The sequence below is a fragment of the Setaria viridis genome, chromosome 9 (assembly GCF_005286985.2).
Source record: "Setaria viridis chromosome 9, Setaria_viridis_v4.0, whole genome shotgun sequence".
Taxonomy (NCBI): Eukaryota; Viridiplantae; Streptophyta; class Magnoliopsida; order Poales; family Poaceae; genus Setaria; species Setaria viridis.
This window is the reverse complement of record NC_048271.2, coordinates 12,323,429-12,343,829: the sequence shown is the minus strand read 5'-3', so window position 1 is coordinate 12,343,829 and position 20,401 is coordinate 12,323,429. Positions and strand designations below refer to the sequence as shown.

Below are 20,401 nucleotides of genomic sequence, written 5' to 3'. Positions count from 1 at the left end.
GTGCTTCTATATGTATTACAACATTATGTGTCATATGCTAAACTACAGTTCTTTTTCTGAGAGACATTTCTGTGAACTTTAAAAAAAATAGGCAAGTCTTAAAGAAGGACCATTAGAGCGGAACAGTGACTAGTGTTTGGTCCCGATTTAGCCCTCAATGTGCTTCAAAATTTTCGTCAATATTCCATATACTGTTGAGCTAAGACAGATGTTATTGAATTTCAGTTACATTCTGAGGAATAAACCTTGTTTTCAGAATATGTCGTGGAGGAATTTGGAGGCCCTGCTAATGAAGAGAGCTGATCTGGCACAGAATTGGCTAATTCTGTGTCCAGAAAAGGTGGGAAGCCATCTGTCTGGTGGTATAGAAAAGCTAAAGCAGAGTTTTGCAAAGTTACATTCTTGTTTGGAAAGTTAAACACTGTTATTTCGCATATTAGCATTGAAACTTCTTCCATGTCGCTGTTGGAGTTGATACTTTTGGTCGATGGGATTTTTCCTCCTTTGTGAGCAGATCCATCTATGAAGCAACTAACATATTACTGCCATGAGGGTAGATCACAAATCGAATCTGGCCATTCATATTTGAGTTTCGCTCTAATATCTGTGGTGGCTACATTGCATCTCAATTGAAATAGGATTTTGAAACACAAATACTTAACTGGGATTGTAATAGAGTAATCAGCATCTTAACCTACAGTGACGGTACTTGTCAAATAACTGTAGTGTATATAGTTGATTGTAAATCTTACCTTTCTTTTTTCTTTGATGGGGAAGGGGAACTATATGCTTTAGCTAAAATCTACATGTAGTATAAACTTTTCTTTTTTCTTCTGACTGCAGGTGGCCTATAGAGCACTGAGTTGCCTAATGTTCATGGGGAAGATGAGCGGCACCGACCCGTCGAACGCCATGCTGGTGAGCTTCTGGGCGGTGGCCTCCGTGGGGTGGTACAAGTCCCAGAAGACATGGGTCATCCTGTTGGCGCAGTAGGAGCTCAGCGGTGTGCACCCGATCTTGGCGTTCATGTCGCCGAGCCCGCAGCACGCGACCCTGGCCTCGGCGAAGCCGTACGCCGTGGGCGTGTTGATGAACGGGAGCAGCGCGGCGGAGGAGTCGAAGAGCGCGTAGTGCATGTCCGGGTGGCGTGCCGCCATGCCGCCCAGGAGCGACGCCGCGGCGGCGTTGTACCGGACGGAGGCGTCATTGGCCACGGCGCTGCAGTCCCTGGCGGCGCTCAGCTTCCGCAGTCTAGGGCAGCAGCCGACGGGGGCCGTGCCCAGGAACACCAGCTTGCGCGCGCCCAGGTCGTAGAGCCGCTGGAGCTGTGCCGTGAGCGTCTGGATCAGGGCGTCCACGAACGGCTGCGGCGGCAGGTTGCCGGCGGCGGAGCTGGACTTGGCGTAGTGGATGATGTCGTTGCTGCCGATGGTGATGACGAAAAGGGATTTCGACAGGTGCGCCGCGGCCTGCGCCTGGCCCAGGCTCTGCGCCAGGGACGCGTACACCGACGAGTAGTAGTCGATCTGCTTGTCAAAGCTGATGCATAAGCCCTGCACAACAACATCGTATCATCTCTTTTGTTCTGTATTCTTAGAACTATTCTTCTTCGACTGATCGATGATCTTTTCATGAAATGTAATGGCAATGTTTGGAGATTGGCGCACCTTGTTGGTGGCCTTGGAGACTCCGGCGCCACCGGAAGCGAAGTTGACGCCGTTTGCGTAGTTGGCGTTGCTTCTCGACAGGGCGAGGTATGGCGGTGGGGACGCCAGCCCAAGGTTGTCAGCTGCATGAACATCAAACGTAGTAACTTTTAATTTCTGATCAATGGAGCCTTAAGACGATGTCTCTTTGTTCATACTATGCAAGCCTCTGATTAACAAACGCATATGCAACACGCACGTTTGAGAGACTCTTGTATTCAACATTTCAGGGTATCATATAATTGAAAATTAAAATGCTTGAGAGATAAAAAAACATGAAAGACGTGTAAAATTAACCCATGTGCCTATATTAACAGAATGTGTAATACCTTGTTCCAAAACTGGAAAAAATCTTAATTTTCGAAATATTGGTCAACTATGACAGCTGAGTTCAGTCATAGATAAAAAAAACCAATGTTAATAAATTCTGCTAAGAAATTCAGCTGTTGACATCAAGCTCGGAGCACAAGTCATTCCAGCAAAGATTTTGATAACGTACACCGCATGGTGGTCTATTCATTTCTGAATTTATTTGACCCGTGAAAGTGAAATGCAGAATGATGCCAAATTGGGCTTATCTGACTGACTTGTCATCAAGCGATAGTTTTTCTTGTTAACTTGAATACCATTGAATACCATAAAATAATCTTAGATACCTTAGTTTAGTCATTTAAATACTATAATTTGGATTACTTGAATACCATGATTTGGATCACTTGAATACCATGATTTGGTTTGCATTCTTGGGACCTATAAAACCTACAAATGCTTGATAAACCATTAGTCCCAATGACTATGCTGTCACTCAATCACGAAAATCACAAACTATGATCTAATGGGCTATATTTCTTACAGACTGACTTGTCATCAAGCGCCATATTTTTCTTTTGTTTATTTTAGAGAAAAAAAAATCATGGCAAGCGAAAAAAAGGAAAGGAAACAACATATGGAATAATAATATTAGAATTCCTCTCGGGTCCAGACATATCATATATTGGCCACCTAAGCTATTTCTTTATGATGTTTAACTTAGAATTGTCACGATAAAGCATTAAAGGAATTTTTCAATATTTCTCTAAATTCAGAATATTCTTATGCAGGTACAGCAGTGTGTCTTCTCGACACTAATTTTGGCAACAATGTTGATAAGTTACATTTAGATTTGCTTTTAGTTACTCAACACATCTGGTTAATGAACTTCTTTTTCGAAAGACTTCATGCATCTATCCCACACTAAACTTTTTTCTAGAAAATTATTTGTAACTGAAATAAGAAAAGGAATAACGTGTACGACTTCTTTCATTCGTAATGGAAATCAAGATTCCCGGAACCCTTCTTTGTGATTTAGAATTTAGGAATTGCAATAAATATTTAAAACAAAATGTATCTTCTTTTTCACCGAGAGTGCTAGCTCTATCAGTTTGGTCAATGTCCAGAAAAACGAAAGAAAAATATTTCTTCCAAAAAAGGTAAAAGAATGATACATCACACGCCTAAACTAAAGTAGAAAGTAGTTATGGTGCGAGACTACTCTAGTTCAGCAAAACGTGCACTACTAATTCCATTCAAAACGAGGGCCTCGGAAAACACTGCAGAAGATATTTTCTTCCTATAACAAATTAAGTAGAGGTTATCTTTTTTTCACGTGCACGACGAACTGTGCTCAAATAGAACGGGTACGGTGCAGTTTGACAGGGTTTTAACGGTTTAGTTTAAATTGACTCAACAACCTGTTTGTGCTGTACTAGCTTCAAATATTTACTGCACTATAGCTGGGGAGACCTTCCATCCAACGTCTTTTTTTTCCCGATTATCTTCGAACTTAGAACTAAAGGGCCTTTAGTCCCGGGTTAAAAAATGAACCACCGACAAGGGAAGCTTTAGTTTAGTCCTGGTTGGTAATTCCAACCGGGACTAAGGGGGCTTTAGTCCCTGTTGGTGGCTCCAACCGGGACAAAACACCCTTTTCACGCGGCCCCCCTCTCTCTCCACCTTATCTTCTCCTCACCCCTCCTACCTTATCCTCGCGCAGGCAGTACTCTCCTCCTCCTCTCCCCGCTTTCTTCCAGACACTTCCTCTCTTCCTCCACCGGCGCCTCCTCTCCTCCCTCTCCTCCTCTCTCCTCTCTGCGCCGCCGCCGCCGCCCCCTTCTCTCCCTCTCTTCTCTGCCTTCCTCTCCCGCCCCCTCCCCCTTTGCTGCCCCTCCCCTTCCCCCTCTGCTTGACCCTCACTAGCAGCGAGTAGCAGCATCGAGGTGAGGGCAGGGCAGTGGCGCGCGGGGGAGCGGCGCCGGCCAGCCGGAGGCGGCGGGGCGAGCTGGTGCAGCCGGGCAGCTGAGCGGCGACGAGCACGGGCGGGCGGGCGCGAGCGGAGGCGGGTGGTGGCGGGCGAGGGTGGAGCGGAGGCAGGCAGAGGTAGACGGAGGCGGAGTAGAGGCAGGTGGAGGCGGGCGGAGCGGCGCCGCTGTGCCGACGGCCCACTTTTTTTTATTTTTTTTAACCTACCGGTTGGTAATACTCCCGGGTGAATGACCCGGGACTAAAGAGGGGGCCTTTTATCCCGAATGATTAGTTCCGGTTGGTCCTTCGGGAGCTATGTGGCTTACCAACACTAGCAGAGAACTGACCTTCCATCTAACCTCTTTAGTCCCGATTAACATTGATGAACCCGTGACTAAAGTGGCTTTAGTCCCGGATCAAAAATGTACCACCGAAGGGCCACCGCGAGGGGGGGGAGAGGTTTAGTCCCGCTTGTAAATACCAACCAGGACTAAAGTCCCCCTTTAGTCCTGTTGTAACGGCTCCAAAAAAATCCCACCGACGCTCCCCTTTTGTCCCGGTTGAAATTTCCAACCAGGACAGAAGACCCCCCTTTTGTCCTGGTTGGTAATTCTAACCAGGACAACCTTTAGTCCCGGTTGGAAACACCAACCGGGACAAAACGCCGCTTGTCCCACACTTCGGGCATGCAAGCGCCTCCCACCCTTATCCTCTCGCGCGCTGCCTCCCACCCGAAGCTTTTTCTCCTCCTCTCTCCTTTCCATCCGAAGTAGAGCTGCCCCTCCCCTTCTGCTGCCCCTTCCCTTCCCCCTCTGCTCGTCCCTCACTGGCGTGAGGAGCGGCAGCGGGGCAAGGGCGGGCGCGGCACGGGTGAAACGGAGGCGGAGCGGTGGTGGGGTGGCGGAGCGGAGGTGGGTGGACGCGGGCGGAGCGGAGGCGGGGCGGAGGCGGGCCGGCGGGCGCGGGTGGAGGTGGAGCGGCGGCGGGCGGCCTGTGTGGGTGGGCTTTTTTTATTTTTTTGAAAATTTTGTAGTCCCGGTTGGTAACACCAATCAGGACTAAAGGGAGTCTTTAGTCCCGGGTCATCCACCCGTAACTAAATGACTCCTCTTTCGTCTTGAAAATTTAGTTTCAGATGGATTTTTGGATCTTTGATCCTTACCAACCGGGACTAATACCGCGTTTTCCACCAGTACAACTGGAACTGAGTTTTCCACCCACGATAGAAAATACGAGTCAGTAGAATAGTACCCCGTATATACTAGATGGAGTACTAACAGTGACCCACCGATGAAGTCGACGGAGTTGTTGCCATTGCTGAATCTGCCGGTGGCCTTCCTCCCCGGGTAGTCGATGCCGTTGTGCGGGAAGTCCGCCCTGAGGAACGTCGGCAGGTGGTTGTTGTTCCCGACGTCCGCGATGGAGTCGCCGAGCACGTAGATCGCCGGCACGGGCGACGCCGCCGCCGCCGTGGCCGCTGCCAACAAGAACGTTGTAGCTGCCGCAGAGAAGGCAACAACAGCAACAGCCATGGACCGATGCGAGGAGGTCACGGTAGCAGCGCCCATTGCACCGTCGTCAACGACGTTCGCTTGCTAGCTGACCTTCTCACTAGATCACTTGGTAGCGAGAGGCCTATTATATATATAAGCTCGAGCGCCGTCGTCACTGCCGCAGGCCGCAGCCAAAGGAAGGAAGTGACACCGATAGCGATAGATAGAGTTGACAAACGGGAGGCGTCAAGCAAGCATCCAAAGCAACAAGATACCACATCCACTAGCCAGTACGGCAGTAAGTGATAGGATAGGAATCCACAGGATGGCAACGGCGGCACGACTACCCCATGGAGGTACTAGTAATATTGCAAAATAGATGTTTCCCCGAGTCAAAGCCTCTGCTGCTTCACGCTGCTCTCAGCTGCTTCGCGCATAGACTAGACTCGGCGGGGGGCATTTGTTTGACGATTATTTTTACTGAAATATAATGAGACATAAAGGGGCAAAAACATTGTATGTGACATTCATGTGTGGCGTTGAAGCCAAGGCCGCATGTTTATGCGAATTTGGTTCTGGTTGAGCTTATGACATGTGGGCCCCACTTTTCCAATGCTTCTAGAAGATTTAGATTAAATCCTCACGAGATCCTATCTGGTGAAGAGTTTAGTTCAAAGTCATTGATAGAAGATATGGCTTAGGAAAAAGGGAATAAAAAGTTCACGTCTCATTAATAGTACGTGTGTTTCACGTTTGATTGATGGCCGGCACATGTACGCGTGCATTGCAAATAAATCCGGTTACTACACAAGCTTGGCCCAGCTGTCATTTTCTACATAGGATTGTCAACGTGAACAGATAAATATGAGTACGCACATGTATGACCTGGAGGTAAGGCTAATCTCCCCCTATAGTAAAAGGAGGACCGTTGCTGTGGTAAAGTTGACTTTTGGTACGTCGAACCTGTCGCTGGGGTCAAAACCGAGTAGAACCCGTGCAAAACAGGGAGAACCGTCGGAATTAGATGCAAAACCGGAGAAAACCATAATCCTAATAGAAAAACAGGCCGCCGTTGCACGAGAACCGCGCGCCTGGACCCGTAGCGCTTCCTCCTCGTCCTGCATCTTCCGCGTGCCTGGGCCGTGGCAGCTTGGCCCTGCGCCAGCCTGCGGTCGACCATGGGCCGTGCTAGCTGGACGGGCTCGCATGTGCCTGGGCCAATAGTATCTGCGCGCCTACGGTTGATCGATGAAGTATGCAACAACAATACGCAGCGTGTTTGTGCATCTCAGCAGTAGTTACAGCAATTTGGCCAACAATCAGGGACTTATTATATCTGTCTAATTGCATTAAAATTAATTTCACTCAATTTATATCTTAAAAGTATACTTTTAGCACCTCTCTGCAAAAGTAGAAACATCAAAACTTATGAAAAGCAAGGATTACTGCTAAATAATAATGAGTTTAAAAATCCAATGCCCATCCACATAATAATAATGATCCGAGCAAAAGCTTCGGTTGATAATATGGAGGTAAGCTCATCATGACATCATCAACTAACTTAAATATTCGCATTAGGCATTTAACCTAGCTTGGCTTTTTGATGGATCAATCCACAAATATCTTCTTCCTTATAGGTATTTCTCCATTAGTCCTAAAAATTTAGTTTTGATTTGTGTTTAACCTCCTACCTCTATGGCATTTACATGCTCACTGCATATAACGTACAATATTATTATCATATAATAATATATACATATGACCCTCACCCGTAGCAACGCATGGCAAATTTGCTAGTTAGAGATAGAAACAAATCCTGTTTAAACGCGTGCACGTTTGCTTGGCCAAGGCTCCAAGTACCGGCCTCCCTTGCCCATATAAAGCAGCCGTGACCCCAGGCCAGAGGGGGTATAGGCCGGAGAGCTGAGGCCGAGACGCAGCAGAGACGCCCTATGCGCAGCAATGAAAGCCTAACCTCTACGTTCGTCGTGCCGTGTCAAGCAGCCACACCGACGTAAGCCAGAGGCATCTCGAGTACGTCCTGCCGGCGCAAAAAGAAACACCAGCTATCCCATCAACTCCGGCGAGCTCCTTCATCTTATTCATGTCAATGATGCTGAACCAGGCATACATTATAAGTTACGGTGAGCCCACAGCCCAGATACAATGTATCTGATCTTTCCCTTAATTTTTCTCCAAACTGAGCGGTAGCTCGATACATGACCTACGGCGGAAATTCTGAGCGGTAGCTCCATGATGCGGAAGATCCGAGCAATAGCTCGATGATCCAAAATCCCTGGTGAAAGCTATGAATGGCGAAAACTCCGAGCAATAGCTCGACGATCGATCTCCATGCGGCTTCTTTTTTTTTTCTTTCCTCGTTAACGACGAACGAATGTTCCTTGCCCTATTATACGGGAGCGAGAGAAGCAAAGTTCATCTAAGCTAGCGTTACAGCGTAGCAGTCGGGCAGCCGTGACTGCAACGAAGCCTTCAAAGAAGATTACACTGACAATGCCTTCGGCATCGGTTCCTAACCCCTTTTAAGTACCGATTGTGCAACCGGTATTGTTACTTCGCTACTATGGGACCTTTAGTACCGGATCAAATAACCGGTACTAAAGGGGGCCTTTAGCACCGGTTGTTTATACCAACCGGTACTAAATTAGCTGCCACATCGCGCGTGGCCGAGACCAATTTAGTGCCGGTTGGTATAAACAACCGGTACAAAATATGAGGATATGAGAGATCTGCTTAACTTCAGTGCAGGCTCCAAATCGGCTCGCGAGTAGTGCAAGGCATGCCAATATATTTGACCTGCAGTTGACAAGGGAAACGTAAAATTCATAAGCCGATAGGCGGCGAAGCCTTCGAGCTTATAGGTGGGAGTTCTTTGAATAAACATCATAAGATATATTCAATATAATCGTGCGGTGTAAGTAAATAGAAGCATTAATGGCATGTGCCATCGGCTGTATGAGCTGACAGGTTAAGATAAAGCATTGTGACACAAAAGCCATGAAGGGAGCCCTTGCTAACCATGCGCACACCAGATAGGTTAATAGATCTAGTCAATATCTTGATAAGTGTAATTGAACTTAGATAAGATAACACGAATGAGAGGGCATTGATATCAACCTATTGACATAAAAGATTAGAGCACAGCAACAAGAACTCTTGCCTACCGCTTACAAGCTAATTAAGCTAACGAAACCTAATAAATGTCATGACCGTGTAATTGAACTTAGATAAGGTAACACGGCGAGAGGGTATTAACTTCAGCTCATTAACCCAACTAGACAAGCTCGAAGCAGCAAGACCTCGTACGTGCCCCTATCGGTTCAATGACGTCATCATGCTTCCATGAGATACGGAAAAGACCCGACCGAAGCATTGGCTCTCAACAGTAGCGTGCTGACGTCAAAGACTCGACGGTTGACAATATGAGAGGCAGGAATAAAGATCTATCGGACCTAGCACACATAAAGCAATAAAAGTATGCAAGATCTACCAGCCGATATGATCTGATAACTATGAACATTTAAACAAGGCAAGGGAGCCGATGAAGATAACCTAAGCAGATCTAAACCGTTCGATAATTGTGAGCGCTTGGAAACAACCAAGGAGCCGATAAAGACAACCTAGATAGATCTAAGCAAACTCGATAACTGTGAACAATGTCGAAGACAAGTAGAATATTGGACAAAATCTAGAAAGTTCTACTTGCAATCTAAGTTAACTCGATAACTAGCCACACGACCGAATATCAGAATATAAGACTTAACTTAGAAAGTTCCAATAGAGATCGTAATAACCAGGTGACGATACTTACAAGCTCGCCTGAGATCGAAGCCGATGCAGCCCTGCGCGCTAGAAGGAACTCGTCGAGAAGCTATGTTACTCTTGCTCCTAAGGGTTGGCGGTGGGGCGCCAAAAGATTGTATTGGTTGATCGAGAGATTACCCTTTACAAGCTCTACAGGTACATATTTATACTCTGAAACTAACAAAGTCCGAACCAAACTTGACTAGCTAACTATAGAAATCTTAACTAAACAAAAGGAAATATTAAGATACATATACTCTAATTCCCTTTACGTAGAATCCCTCTCGATGAAGCTTCTGTCTTGTATCGTTATCAGGTTCTTGTTTCCCTTTCCTTTCTTACGTGAGCTATTAACACGCACGCAACCTTGCTTCCTCCGTATGAGCTGAACGTGCAGCATTTAGACTCTCTGGGAATCTCACAGTATGTTTTCTTTCCTTTTAAGAAAAAAATATTTCTTTTCTTATTTATCGGCCAAAATTCAGTGTCAACAAGACTAGCGCTGAGGAATCGTAGCATAAGTTTTATCCTCGTAAATGACGAGCGACGCCGAAATGCTGATACTTGCCTCGTTACACGGGAGCAAGAGGTGTCATTTAGCATTAGCGTACATGACAGCCACGGCAACACAACTGGGCTGTTTTGCTGTTTTCATTGAGATGCGTTGCATTGAGAAGAAAAATGAAAGAGTTAAACACGTCATTAGTACATAAATTTGACGAGAAGGTGTGTTTAGGTACATCATCTCTCAAATTATTCATTTAGTAACAACAACTTGATACGTGGGTGCGGATAGATCACCGGGACGACACATGGGCAAAAAAATACCACGTGGGCAGCTTATGTATACAATTGGTGCTTAGATGTAAATAAAACGTGAGCAGCACTATTGCAAATTAGCCTTTATTTATTTATTACTCCTTTTTTAATTGGAATTATTTATTACTCCTTTTTTAATTGGAATTGCACGTAGGTAGCTTATATTGATGAAGAAGTTTTGATGGAGAAACAGAAACGAAAATCTAAGACTACAGATCAGGACACTTCTCCTCTCCTCTTGCTGCTCCCTTCCTTGAACAGGATGGCATATTAGCAGCCCATTCTTTTTGCAGCAGCAGCAGCAATATGCCAATAGTCACAACTGGGCGAGAGAGGAGGCGCAACTGCAGCTGGGGACACGGAGGGGCACCGGCAGCTAGGATGAGGGGCGGCAAGCAGCAACGGGTGTCGGCTGGAGTAGCACCAGGGACTGTTGGCCACCATTAGCAGCACTGGAGTGAGAAGAAAGATGCGTGTCATGGATAAACAGAAAATGGGAGAGCCGGAGAGGGTGGAATCATTCCCCTTCTAGTAGCTTCAGGAGAGAGGGATAAGATTTTGAATTATTTCTACCACTAAACTTCATGATTTTCAAAACTACAAGCGAGTAGTCAAACGGAATGGATTTGAGAAGCTCTACGCAACCACAATTTTTGACCGTCCATTTGAGCAACGAATCAAAAGGTCTATATTTTGCGCTTATACAATGCCCGTGGTTAGGAAAAACATATTCCTTATTCGTTTACAATATTTTATTTCACCTCGCAAAAATTGACTATTTTTAATGAAATATATGATTTTTTTAAAGATTTTACAATATTCCAAGACTAAAACAAATCATGGGAACAAAACCTGGAAATGAACGCAACTCTCAAATAAATATTAGGATTAGCAAAAAAAAACATTAGCTAACACATAAGCTGGCACTCGTTGCCTACATAAGCTGGAAAATGAAAAGTGAAGTCCATTATACGTCTACAGTGCATATACATGCACGCCGTTCGCAAGTGAAAGGAGCAATTGCTCTCCTATTTATTTTGGTTAAGGACTAAAATAGTCCGAGAGAAACCACGCTGCCGGAAGGCTGCTGAATTGATTTATCTTGCTAGCATCGTCCAAGCATTCGCTAACGACGCAATTGTGGCGGTTAGAATTCATTATGTCTAGTACCGACGAGGTTAGATGGAACTTTGGCCAAGTGCCGACGAGGCGAGGTCACTATTCGACCGACACGTTCCAAATAACGGGATTGGACCCTATTTTGCCGGGCACCGACGAGGCGAAGGCAATGCACACATGTCCATGTTTGATAAAGCTGGGCTATATGACTGAGCACCGACGAGGCGAAAGTCACCCCTTCATTAATGTATTTTTCCATTTACTACAACGTGGCGATGGCGCTATCGTGACCGGATCTCGGTGATACAAAGCTACCCGTATCAAATGCATTCCACCCGCAACACTTCTACGCTCCATGTCTCATGGACGACGAGTAGATGAACTTCGACAATGACATGAAGCGCAGCTTAATCGGAGGTTTTCCGCAGACTCGCTTTGCGGATGTAATTAACCGAACGTGCCCAATAGGCTCCGGGAATCGGCAAACTACGCAATCTCTACAAGTCAGACCTCCCCTTAAGCATCGACGCAGAAGACAAGAAGATAAAGATGTCGAGTCATGTATTTTGTAATTTTGTAAAAGATCAAGATTAATGAAATACGTATCCTCACAAATATGTCCACGTTTATTTTTATTTTATCTTCGTTTTTTTTCACGAACACCTCGATCGAGGCCGGCCGCCACCCACTGCAGCCTCCTATCCGCCTCAACGGAATCCGGTGGCGGGTGATGCGGCGGTGCTCTCTGGCGACGCGCCGAGCGATGACTACAACGACCGTCCCCCGAGGTTCTCCGGGGCAGATAGGCGGCAACCAAATTAAAGGAGGCCACGGAAAGCACGCGTTGTCAAATACATAAGTGCTAAGTGCTCCTATATTAGTCTTTTTTGGCCAATATTCCTTCTATGTTGAGCCAAGACAGATCTTACTGAATTCCAGTACAGTTACATTCTTGTTTGCAAAGCTAAACATCTGTTATTTCGCATATTAGCACTCTTCCATATTCCCGGTGGAGTTAATACTTCTGCTCGATCAGAATTTTTACTCCCGTGTGCTCAGCTCAGATCCTTCATCCATCTATGAAGCAACTAACATATTTCTGCCAAACGGTAGATCAAGAAATCGAATTTGGCCATTCATTTGAGTTTCGCGCTAACTACTGTTGCGGCTACAATGCATATCAGTTGAAAATTGGCCGGATTTGAAACGCAAATGCTTCATTTTTGGAATTGCAATAAGAGTAATATAATCAGCTGCTTAACATACGGCGACAGGGTTAGAGATCATCCACTGGTGGGCTGGTATAGCATGAGACCATCAGTTACTGGTCGAGCAACAGGCCTACAGCCCAATCAAGCCCAAGGCGACGACATACAGAGTACAAAGGAAACAAGGCATCAGGGTTGAAGCCATCGATTATTCATTCCTCTGGAATCCTCCTCTACTGTTCTTCTTCCTCCCCTATATTATCTTCCCTACTTATTGATGTGCCTCTGATCCTTCTTCGATCAAATGAGTTGTGAACGTCGCTAGATTAGGTGAAGTTTCTCCAGTATTTCAGTCGCTCGAAAAGTACAGTACAATTTATTTGCTAATGAAAAATAAAACCTTGTGCCCATGAAGGTACTTTGTCAAATAACTGTAGCGTATATAATTGACTGTAAATCAACTTTTCTTTTTTTCTTTTCTTTGATGGGCAATTACATTTCAGCTAAAATTTACATGTATCTAGTTTTCTTTTTTCTTCTAGCATGTCCAAGGCCACAATATAGTCTATACTCTATACACAACATATACGTGGACGACTCTGAATCTCTGACTACTGCAGGTGGACTATAAAGCACTGAGCTGCCTAATGTTCATGGGGAAGATGAGCGGCGCCGACCCGTCGAACGCCGTGCTGCTGAGCTTCCGCGCAGTGGCCTCCGTGGGGTGGTAGAAGTCCCAGAAGACGTGGCTCGTCCTGTTGGCGCAATAGAAGCTCAGCGGGGTGCACCCGATCTTGGCGTTCATGTCGCCGAGCCCGCAGCACGCCGCCTTGGCCTCGGCGAATCCGTACGCCGCGGGCGTGTTGATGAACGGGAGCAGCGCGGCGGAGGAGTCGAAGAGCGCGTAGCGCATGTCCGGGTGGCGCGCCACCATGCCGCCCAGGAGCGACGCCGCGGCGGCGTTGTACCGGACGGAGGCGTCGTTGGCCACGGCGCTGCAGTCCTTGGCGGCGCTCAGCTCCCGGAGCGACGGGCAACAGCCCACGGGGCCCGTGCCCAGGAATACCAGCTTGCGCGCACCCAGGTCGTAGAGCCGCTGCAGCTGCCCCGTGAGCGTCTGGATCAGGGCGTCCACGAACGGCTGGTTGTTGACGGCGGCGGCGGAGCTGGACTTGGCGTAGTGGATGATGTCGTTGCTGCCGATGGTGATGGCGAAGAGGGACTTGGCCAGGTGCGCCGTGGTCTGCGCCTGGCCAAGGCTCTGTGCCAGGGACGCGTTCACCGACGAGAAGTAGTCGATCTGCTTGTCAAAGCTGATGCATTGGCCCTGCACAACAAGGTACATCATTCATGCTCTTAGAACTGTTATTCTTTGACTGATCGATCGTCTTTTCAATCAAATGTAATGGCAATGTTTGGACTTTGGAGATTGGCGTACCTTGTTGGTGGCGTTTGAGACTCCTGCACCACCGGAAGCGAAGTTGACGCCATTTGCGTAGTTTGCGTTGCTTCTGGACAGGGCGAGGTATGGCGGTGGGGATGCCAGCCCAAGGCTGTCGGCTGCATGATCAAAGATAGCAACTTTCAATTTCTGACCAATGAAGCCTTATAATGCTGCCAAGTACAAGTTTTCCTTGTGTCTTTGTTCATAAGCCCACTTTACAGTTTATACACACTATATATGCAAGCATCTGATCAACCACGCATGCATATGCAACACATGACTTAACACAAATGCTTGAAAGACTCTTGTATTCAACATTGAGGGTGTCATATAATTGAAATGCGAGATATAAAAAAAAAACTGAAAGACTTGCAAGTTGTAAAATAACCAATGTGCTTATGGTTTTCTTTTTCGACGAACTCCATGTGCCTATGGTTTTCTTAGTTTTCCAACTATTGGTCAACTATGACAGCTAAGTTCAATCACGGATAAGAAAAACCAATGTCTATAAATTCTGCTGAGAAATTCAGTTGTCGACATCAAGCTCAGAGCACAAGTCAACCAAGCAAAAATTTTGATAACGTACACCGCATGGCAGTCTATTCATTTCTGAATTTATTTGATCCGTGAAAGTGAAATGCAGAATGATGCCAAATTGGGCTTATCTGACCGACTGGTCACCAAGCGACAGTTTTTGCCTTTGTTTATTTTCAGAGGAGAAAAAATGGCAACTGAAAAGAAATTAAAGGAAACATAGGAAGAATAGAATGAGGATTTTCTTGGTCCAAGATATATCATATGTATATTGGGCTACGTAAACTATATATTTGTTTGTGTTGTTGAACTTAAAAATTTTACGAAAACAATTAAGTGACTTTTGCAATATTTCTCTGAATTCAAAATATTCTTATGCACAGCAGTGTCTTCTTTTGGAAAATTTTGGTGAAAGTGGTACTACCGCAATACTTAGGTTTACTTTTATTGGTATTCTGGTTATTAATGAACTTTTTTTTTCTGAAAGACACTAAGAGTTTTGCTATGTCAATAATCACCTTTGCCACAGCCAGACAATCCCATCGTTTCATCCATCTATGCAACCATAAAATCTTTTTTTTTGGTAGGCAATTATTATTTCTCAAAGTAACAAGAAAGAAAGAGATAATGTCTATGACTATGGAAATGGAAGATTCCCGTCACCCTGCTTTGTGATCTACTAGAATTTAGCAAGTGGAATATGTTAAAACAAAATGCATCTTCTTTTTGACATAGACATTCACATATTTCACATATACTAGGTAATCAAGATAGGTTATTCGCCAAAAAAGGGGTAGTCAAGATAAGTTATATTAGTGAAAAGGCCTCATGCCCAGTGGTTAGAGCATGTGAGTAGCATCCAGCAGGTTCAGGTTCGACTCCATATACAATTGGTGCGTGACGAAGCATGCTGATACAACGGGTGCAGTTTGACAAGGTTTATCGGTTTATTTTAAATTGACTCAATAACCTGCTCGTGATGGCTTCAAATATATACTGCACTAGGGAAGCAGGAAATACAAGTCAGTAGAAATGTAGAATAGTACTAGATGCAGTAACAGACTAACAGTGAGCTCACACCTTACGAGTGATGAGCCTACAACTAGCACTAGTAACAATGATCGAAACAATATCATACTGTGGTGAGAAGACCATAAATCATACTCAACGGCATATGTGCAATAATGCAGTGAACACATCAATCGATGAGACGGCAGCAAGAGTAGTGGCGGCCGAGTGCGATGGAATGATGGAAGGATTCACGCACCGAGGAAGTCGACGGAGTTCTTGCCGTTGCTGAATCGGCCGGTGGCCTTCCTCCCCGGGTAGTCGATGCCGTTGTGCGGGAAGTCCGCCCTGAGGAGCGTCGGCAGGTGGTTGTTGTTGCCGACGTCCGCGAGGGAGTCGCCGAACACGTAGATCGCCGGCACGGGCGCCGCCGTGGCTGCTGCCAACAAGAACGTAGTAGCTGCCGCCAAGAAGGCAACAGCCGCCATGGACCGAGGCGAGGAGGTCACAGTAGCAGCACCCATTGTTCTCTCTTTCACTTTCTTTCACGCACACACAGTCGTCAACACGGTATGATCTTAGCTGTGCTAGCTAGCTAGCTGCTTGACCTTCTCATTCGATCGCTTAGCAGCTGGGAGCTCATGATGATGAAGGTGCGAGCTCGGGGGAAGCTAATTTATAGAGCGAGGAACTGAAGTACTCCTAGCTAGCAAGTGATGGAGCTGCTGGATAGGTGTGTACCGGGAGAGAGGGAGGTGGACGTACGTAGTTGTCAAGCGTGTGTATCAGTTGTGTGGCGTGTGGGGAAGACGGCTTTGGCATGGCGCGCGGGAGAGAAGACGATCGAGCGTGTGGGACGGGGCAACTGAATATGCATGAATATATTATGCGCCATGCATGGTCTTGCATTCACATCCATCGTAATGTTTAATTATCTCGTAATAGGCCGGCGCAGTACGTGTCCATCGAAATGAAAAACGGGGTATAATAAAGAAAATGCCAGATGGAACTGAAATTTTGTAAAAATTTCAGGTACCTATTGATCCTAGAGTGATATCTCAGGCTTCTCAGCCTCTCAGGGTTGACCATTGTTGCAAAAGCAGTAGTAGTACGTGAGCGCGTGCTCACGATTAGGAAGGTTTCGTTTTTATATAATAACGTGCGTGCCATCCGATCAAGAATGATTGTGACTTTGTTAATACTAGCATTCAACGAACGCATGCAGCTCGTGGAGGCGTGTATTGTCCAGGCGCAGGTTTTTTTTTTGTCATCCATCCCCTACGTACCTGCTTGGACTTGGAGCGTGCTCGCGGCAGATCATCGACGACCGTCACTACATGCCTACGTGGCTACATCCAAAAACATACCCGTACACGTTGCGTTGCATGCGGAGTGTAATGACAAAAGCCTTATGTCAGTTATGTAATAATGATTTTAGTGATTAATGATAACATAGTCATTTGGATTGATGTATTAGTAAGATGTACCTTTGTAGGTGTTTTATAAATCTCATGAAAGAAAAACTTAGAAGAATTCTATGGTATCCAAATGATAGTAAAAATTCAGAGGTAGTCTTTTTTCTAAGGCATCCAAATGATGGTAATGAAGCCGGGACAAAAATACGGGAAGACTTGAAGCGAATTCTGCTCACAATTCACCGATTCATATGGTGATGACGGGGGGTGTCACTGAATCACTCGGTGACCATGGATAGTAGTAGCAAGGCCAAGACAGTGTGCACTATGTGCACCGATTCATTCGATGTGAACAAGGGTCAGCAGCAAATCGGTCGGTAATCGGCTTGGCTCGCAATTGGCTTCTCGAACTTATTTGAGGCCTCACCGATTCATATGGTAAGAATAGGAACCAAGGCAGCGGATGAGTCGGTGAAGATTGGTAGAGGAAGGCAACGACTATGAGGCATCACCGATCAATATAGTGATGCTCAAGGAAGGGCATCAAATCAGTCAGTGTCCTTTGGTCCCGGGCGTCAGTGGCTAAACGGCTAGCTAGAGTTGGACCACCGATCTATTTGGTGGTGCACACTGAGGTGCACCGAATCAGTCGGTAACTGCAGTTTTGGTAACCGTTGGAGCAACGGCTAGTTTTTAAAGTTAAGGCTATTTATACTCGATTGCTTGGCCATTTGATGTGAGTTAGAGCTCGGGGAAGCTATATGCTTGGTTCTCACATATACAAAATGATCTATCCACCAAAGTGCTAAAGAGAAAATTAAAACAATTATCATAAGGCTTAGGTCATGATTAGTGCTAGTTTAGGTCTCTTAGCGCATTGCTTTATGGTTTAGCTTAGAGTTAGGCGAGGTTTGCACACCTCCTTATTATCGGTACTTGCGCGTACCAAGAGTTGTAAATCTGGGGCTTGTAAGTCTTGCGAGACCCTCCAACACCACGTTTGTGGAGTGGCGGCCGGTGCATGTGAAAGGGAGGAGAGGCCCTTGGCGTTTTGCAGAAGCTCTACCAAAAGTGAAGAGCGGCAAAAGAGCATGGGAGAGGCTAAGCAGGACCCACTTGCGTATGGGGAAGGCCCGTCGGCTATCCTACGAAGTTACTTGATCGGGAAGTTTATGCCATCACATTACCATTCCCTTGAGAGGGCTCCAACAATGAGGATTAGTGGAAAGTTTTGCTTTCTGATACCTCAGTATCTTCCGCATTTTTTATTGCACTTACCTTTCACGTTTACCTTTTCTAGAGTTGCCATGTTTAGTTTATATGATTGGAACATAGGTGCAAAACTCTTTTGCGATAGAGATAGCAATACATAAAAAATCTAGTGCACATCTAGATAGAAATTGGAATAAATTTTTATATATGTGCTTGGAGTGTTAGTGTTTAGAACATCCAATTCACCTGCACGGTCGAATGAAGCTGCTCCCACTAATTTCAGAACACAGGGACAGATCGATCGAGGAGGTCGCGCGCAGTCGATGGACAGGACTACAGATGGAAAGCAGCTAGCCACAGTGAGCATGCAACGCCACCGTTGTCGCTCAAGGCAGAAAACGAAGTGGAAAACGCGGAAGCGGGGCCGATCATGGCCCATACGTCGTCGGCCGGATTCGCTGGCGTAGCTTAGCCGGGCAACCAGACGAACCTGATGCGGCTTCGGTTCGGTACGTAGCGACGGGGGTATCTGTCTCATTCCATGATAGCTCTCGCTTGCTAGCTAGTGCACGGCTGGTGGTCACAGCAGGCTCACAGCTAATCCAGCGACGTGTGTGCTGTGCCGGTGTCACTGTACCCCTTTGACTAGGCTTCGGAGACCACGCAATGCAAGCAACAAGAGATTCTGCTTTCACATACTGATGTAGTAGTGGTGTGCACCGTACCTTTCGTTGCATCAGAAGCTTCTGTAAGCACTCTTCCTGAGCGGTGCCAATCTGTGCGTTGCGACGTGTCCACACACGGCAATCCGTGTTCGTTGACTGATGTTATAGGTATGGTACCCATTGCTAATAACGTACTACTCGCCCAAATGTTAGGACGTACGGTTGAGGTCGAACGGGAGTGCATGCGCATTATGGCGAGAGCCGAGAAGTCTATTTGTTTGGGGTATATATGCTTGCTTTTGAGTTTGGAGTTTGGAGCACATGCATGCATCGATCTCAGTCCACGACGACTGAGATATGGGCCATTGGTGGCCCATACGCTGCTCTTGCTAGCTTGCTGATTTCGTGCAGGTTCTTCGCTCGGTGCGGCCGGATTCGTTCGTGTAAGGTGTAACCCATCATCATATGCATGCATATCTGTGCATCGAGAGGAGCCAGCTGTTGACGTGACGACGTGTTGAGTTGAGCACCGACGAGAGTACGAGACTGCCCCTTATCTGCAGCGTCTCTGCGTACGTATGTGGTAGAGTGGACACCATCTGTCCTCTCAACTCTCTCGAGAGTGGCCTACCTCATTTAATTTCTGTTCACATTTTAGTTCTCAGTTGGAGAGATGGATCGGATCATCGGACAAGAGGCTTCTAGGCAGTGCATCTAGCTAGCTACGCACGAACGTCGCTTTGCATCCGCACTGCATGCACAGCCAGAAAACGACTCTGAAACAGACGACCTCCTGTAAGTTCCTGTTTGCATAGCATGGCGATTGGGATTCAAATCGTTACCATTCTAGACTGCAGAGATGCTAAAGGAATTATTGTATCCATGAATTTCCTTTTAGCTATGCAAGTGGAACTCGATCAACCTCGTTGAGAGGAAACCCATCTAGTACAACGCTCCGTTTGCACTATATAGCTGTCGACACTGCTTCCCAATGGTCACGAAGAAGCAAAACGGGAAGTGATAGGCCAACCACTCATGAAGGACTTCCAGTAATATAAGCAATTAAGCAGGGGATATGATGCTGCAATCTTTACTCAAGTGTATAGCTTCTGATGGGAGTTTAACTTCACCGCACTAGAATTTACTTCACTCGCTGTCGTTTTTGGTCGACCTGCGTAGAACTAAGCTCAAGCTAGGGGAAAAAAAAACAGAATGCTCGACCTAACTAACCTCCCTTAGTTCAGTTGGGCCCAATGTCCAACTAGCCTGGCCCAATAAGACTATACCAAGCCTATCTACTAGGCCATGTTTCTAACTTGGGTCTGCACTCGGTGGTCTAATTTGCATGTGTTTAGCGTTGATTAAGTCTCATGCTACCTCAATTACCCAGGCCCGCCTAACACATTCTATTCTCCAATAAAAAAAATCAAATTTTGATAAAACTTGAAAAACTTTGCATTGCCGGCCCTTCTATCATGAAAAAAATTTGACTTTCTAGCTTCATTCCTGTGAAAGCATTGACCGTTTGCGGCCTGCGGCCTGAACCCATGTGTGGGGGCACATTTTATTGTTATGCGTGCCTCACCAAGAGTCGGACATTAATTAAACTACGCAAATATCAACATCATTACTTTAGTTGAAACTTCTCTAAGATTTTTCATTATTTTTGTTTA

The 20,401-nt window shown here is 46.1% G+C and overlaps 2 protein-coding genes across 2 annotated transcripts; both read right to left on the bottom strand.

The window, feature by feature from the left end:
- Positions 1 to 275: 275 nt before the first annotated feature.
- Positions 276 to 5,859, bottom strand: LOC117835281 (GDSL esterase/lipase At5g55050). Its single transcript, XM_072290416.1, has 3 exons — positions 5,077 to 5,859; positions 1,668 to 1,789; positions 276 to 1,568 (listed from the first exon to the last, which is right to left on the bottom strand). The coding sequence occupies exons 1-3, from the start codon at positions 5,552 to 5,554 to the stop codon at positions 849 to 851; spliced, it is 1,320 nt and encodes a 439-aa protein (XP_072146517.1). The 5' UTR covers positions 5,555 to 5,859; the 3' UTR covers positions 276 to 848.
- Positions 5,860 to 12,866: 7,007 nt separating this feature from the next.
- On the bottom strand, positions 12,867 to 16,200 carry LOC117836696 (GDSL esterase/lipase At5g55050). Its single transcript, XM_034716170.2, has 3 exons — positions 15,696 to 16,200; positions 13,889 to 14,010; positions 12,867 to 13,777 (listed from the first exon to the last, which is right to left on the bottom strand). Exons 1-3 carry the CDS (start codon positions 15,958 to 15,960, stop codon positions 13,076 to 13,078), a joined length of 1,089 nt encoding a protein of 362 aa, XP_034572061.1. The 5' UTR covers positions 15,961 to 16,200; the 3' UTR covers positions 12,867 to 13,075.
- Between the last annotated feature and the right edge of the window lie 4,201 nt (positions 16,201 to 20,401).

Coding starts and splice junctions, on each gene's coding strand:
- LOC117835281 (XM_072290416.1), bottom strand. CDS start 5,554: ATGGGCGCTGCTACCGTGACCTCCTCGCATCGGTCCATGGCTGTTGCT. Junction 1,790..5,076: donor GAGGAGTCATTTAGTTACGG/GTGGATGACCCG, acceptor ATGTTCATGCAG/CTGACAACCTTGGGCTGGCG. Junction 1,569..1,667: donor TCTCCAAGGCCACCAACAAG/GTGCGCCAATCT, acceptor AAGAGATGATAC/GATGTTGTTGTGCAGGGCTT.
- LOC117836696 (XM_034716170.2), bottom strand. CDS start 15,960: ATGGGTGCTGCTACTGTGACCTCCTCGCCTCGGTCCATGGCGGCTGTT. Junction 14,011..15,695: donor GAACTCCGTCGACTTCCTCG/GTGCGTGAATCC, acceptor TTGATCATGCAG/CCGACAGCCTTGGGCTGGCA. Junction 13,778..13,888: donor TCTCAAACGCCACCAACAAG/GTACGCCAATCT, acceptor CTTGTTGTGCAG/GGCCAATGCATCAGCTTTGA.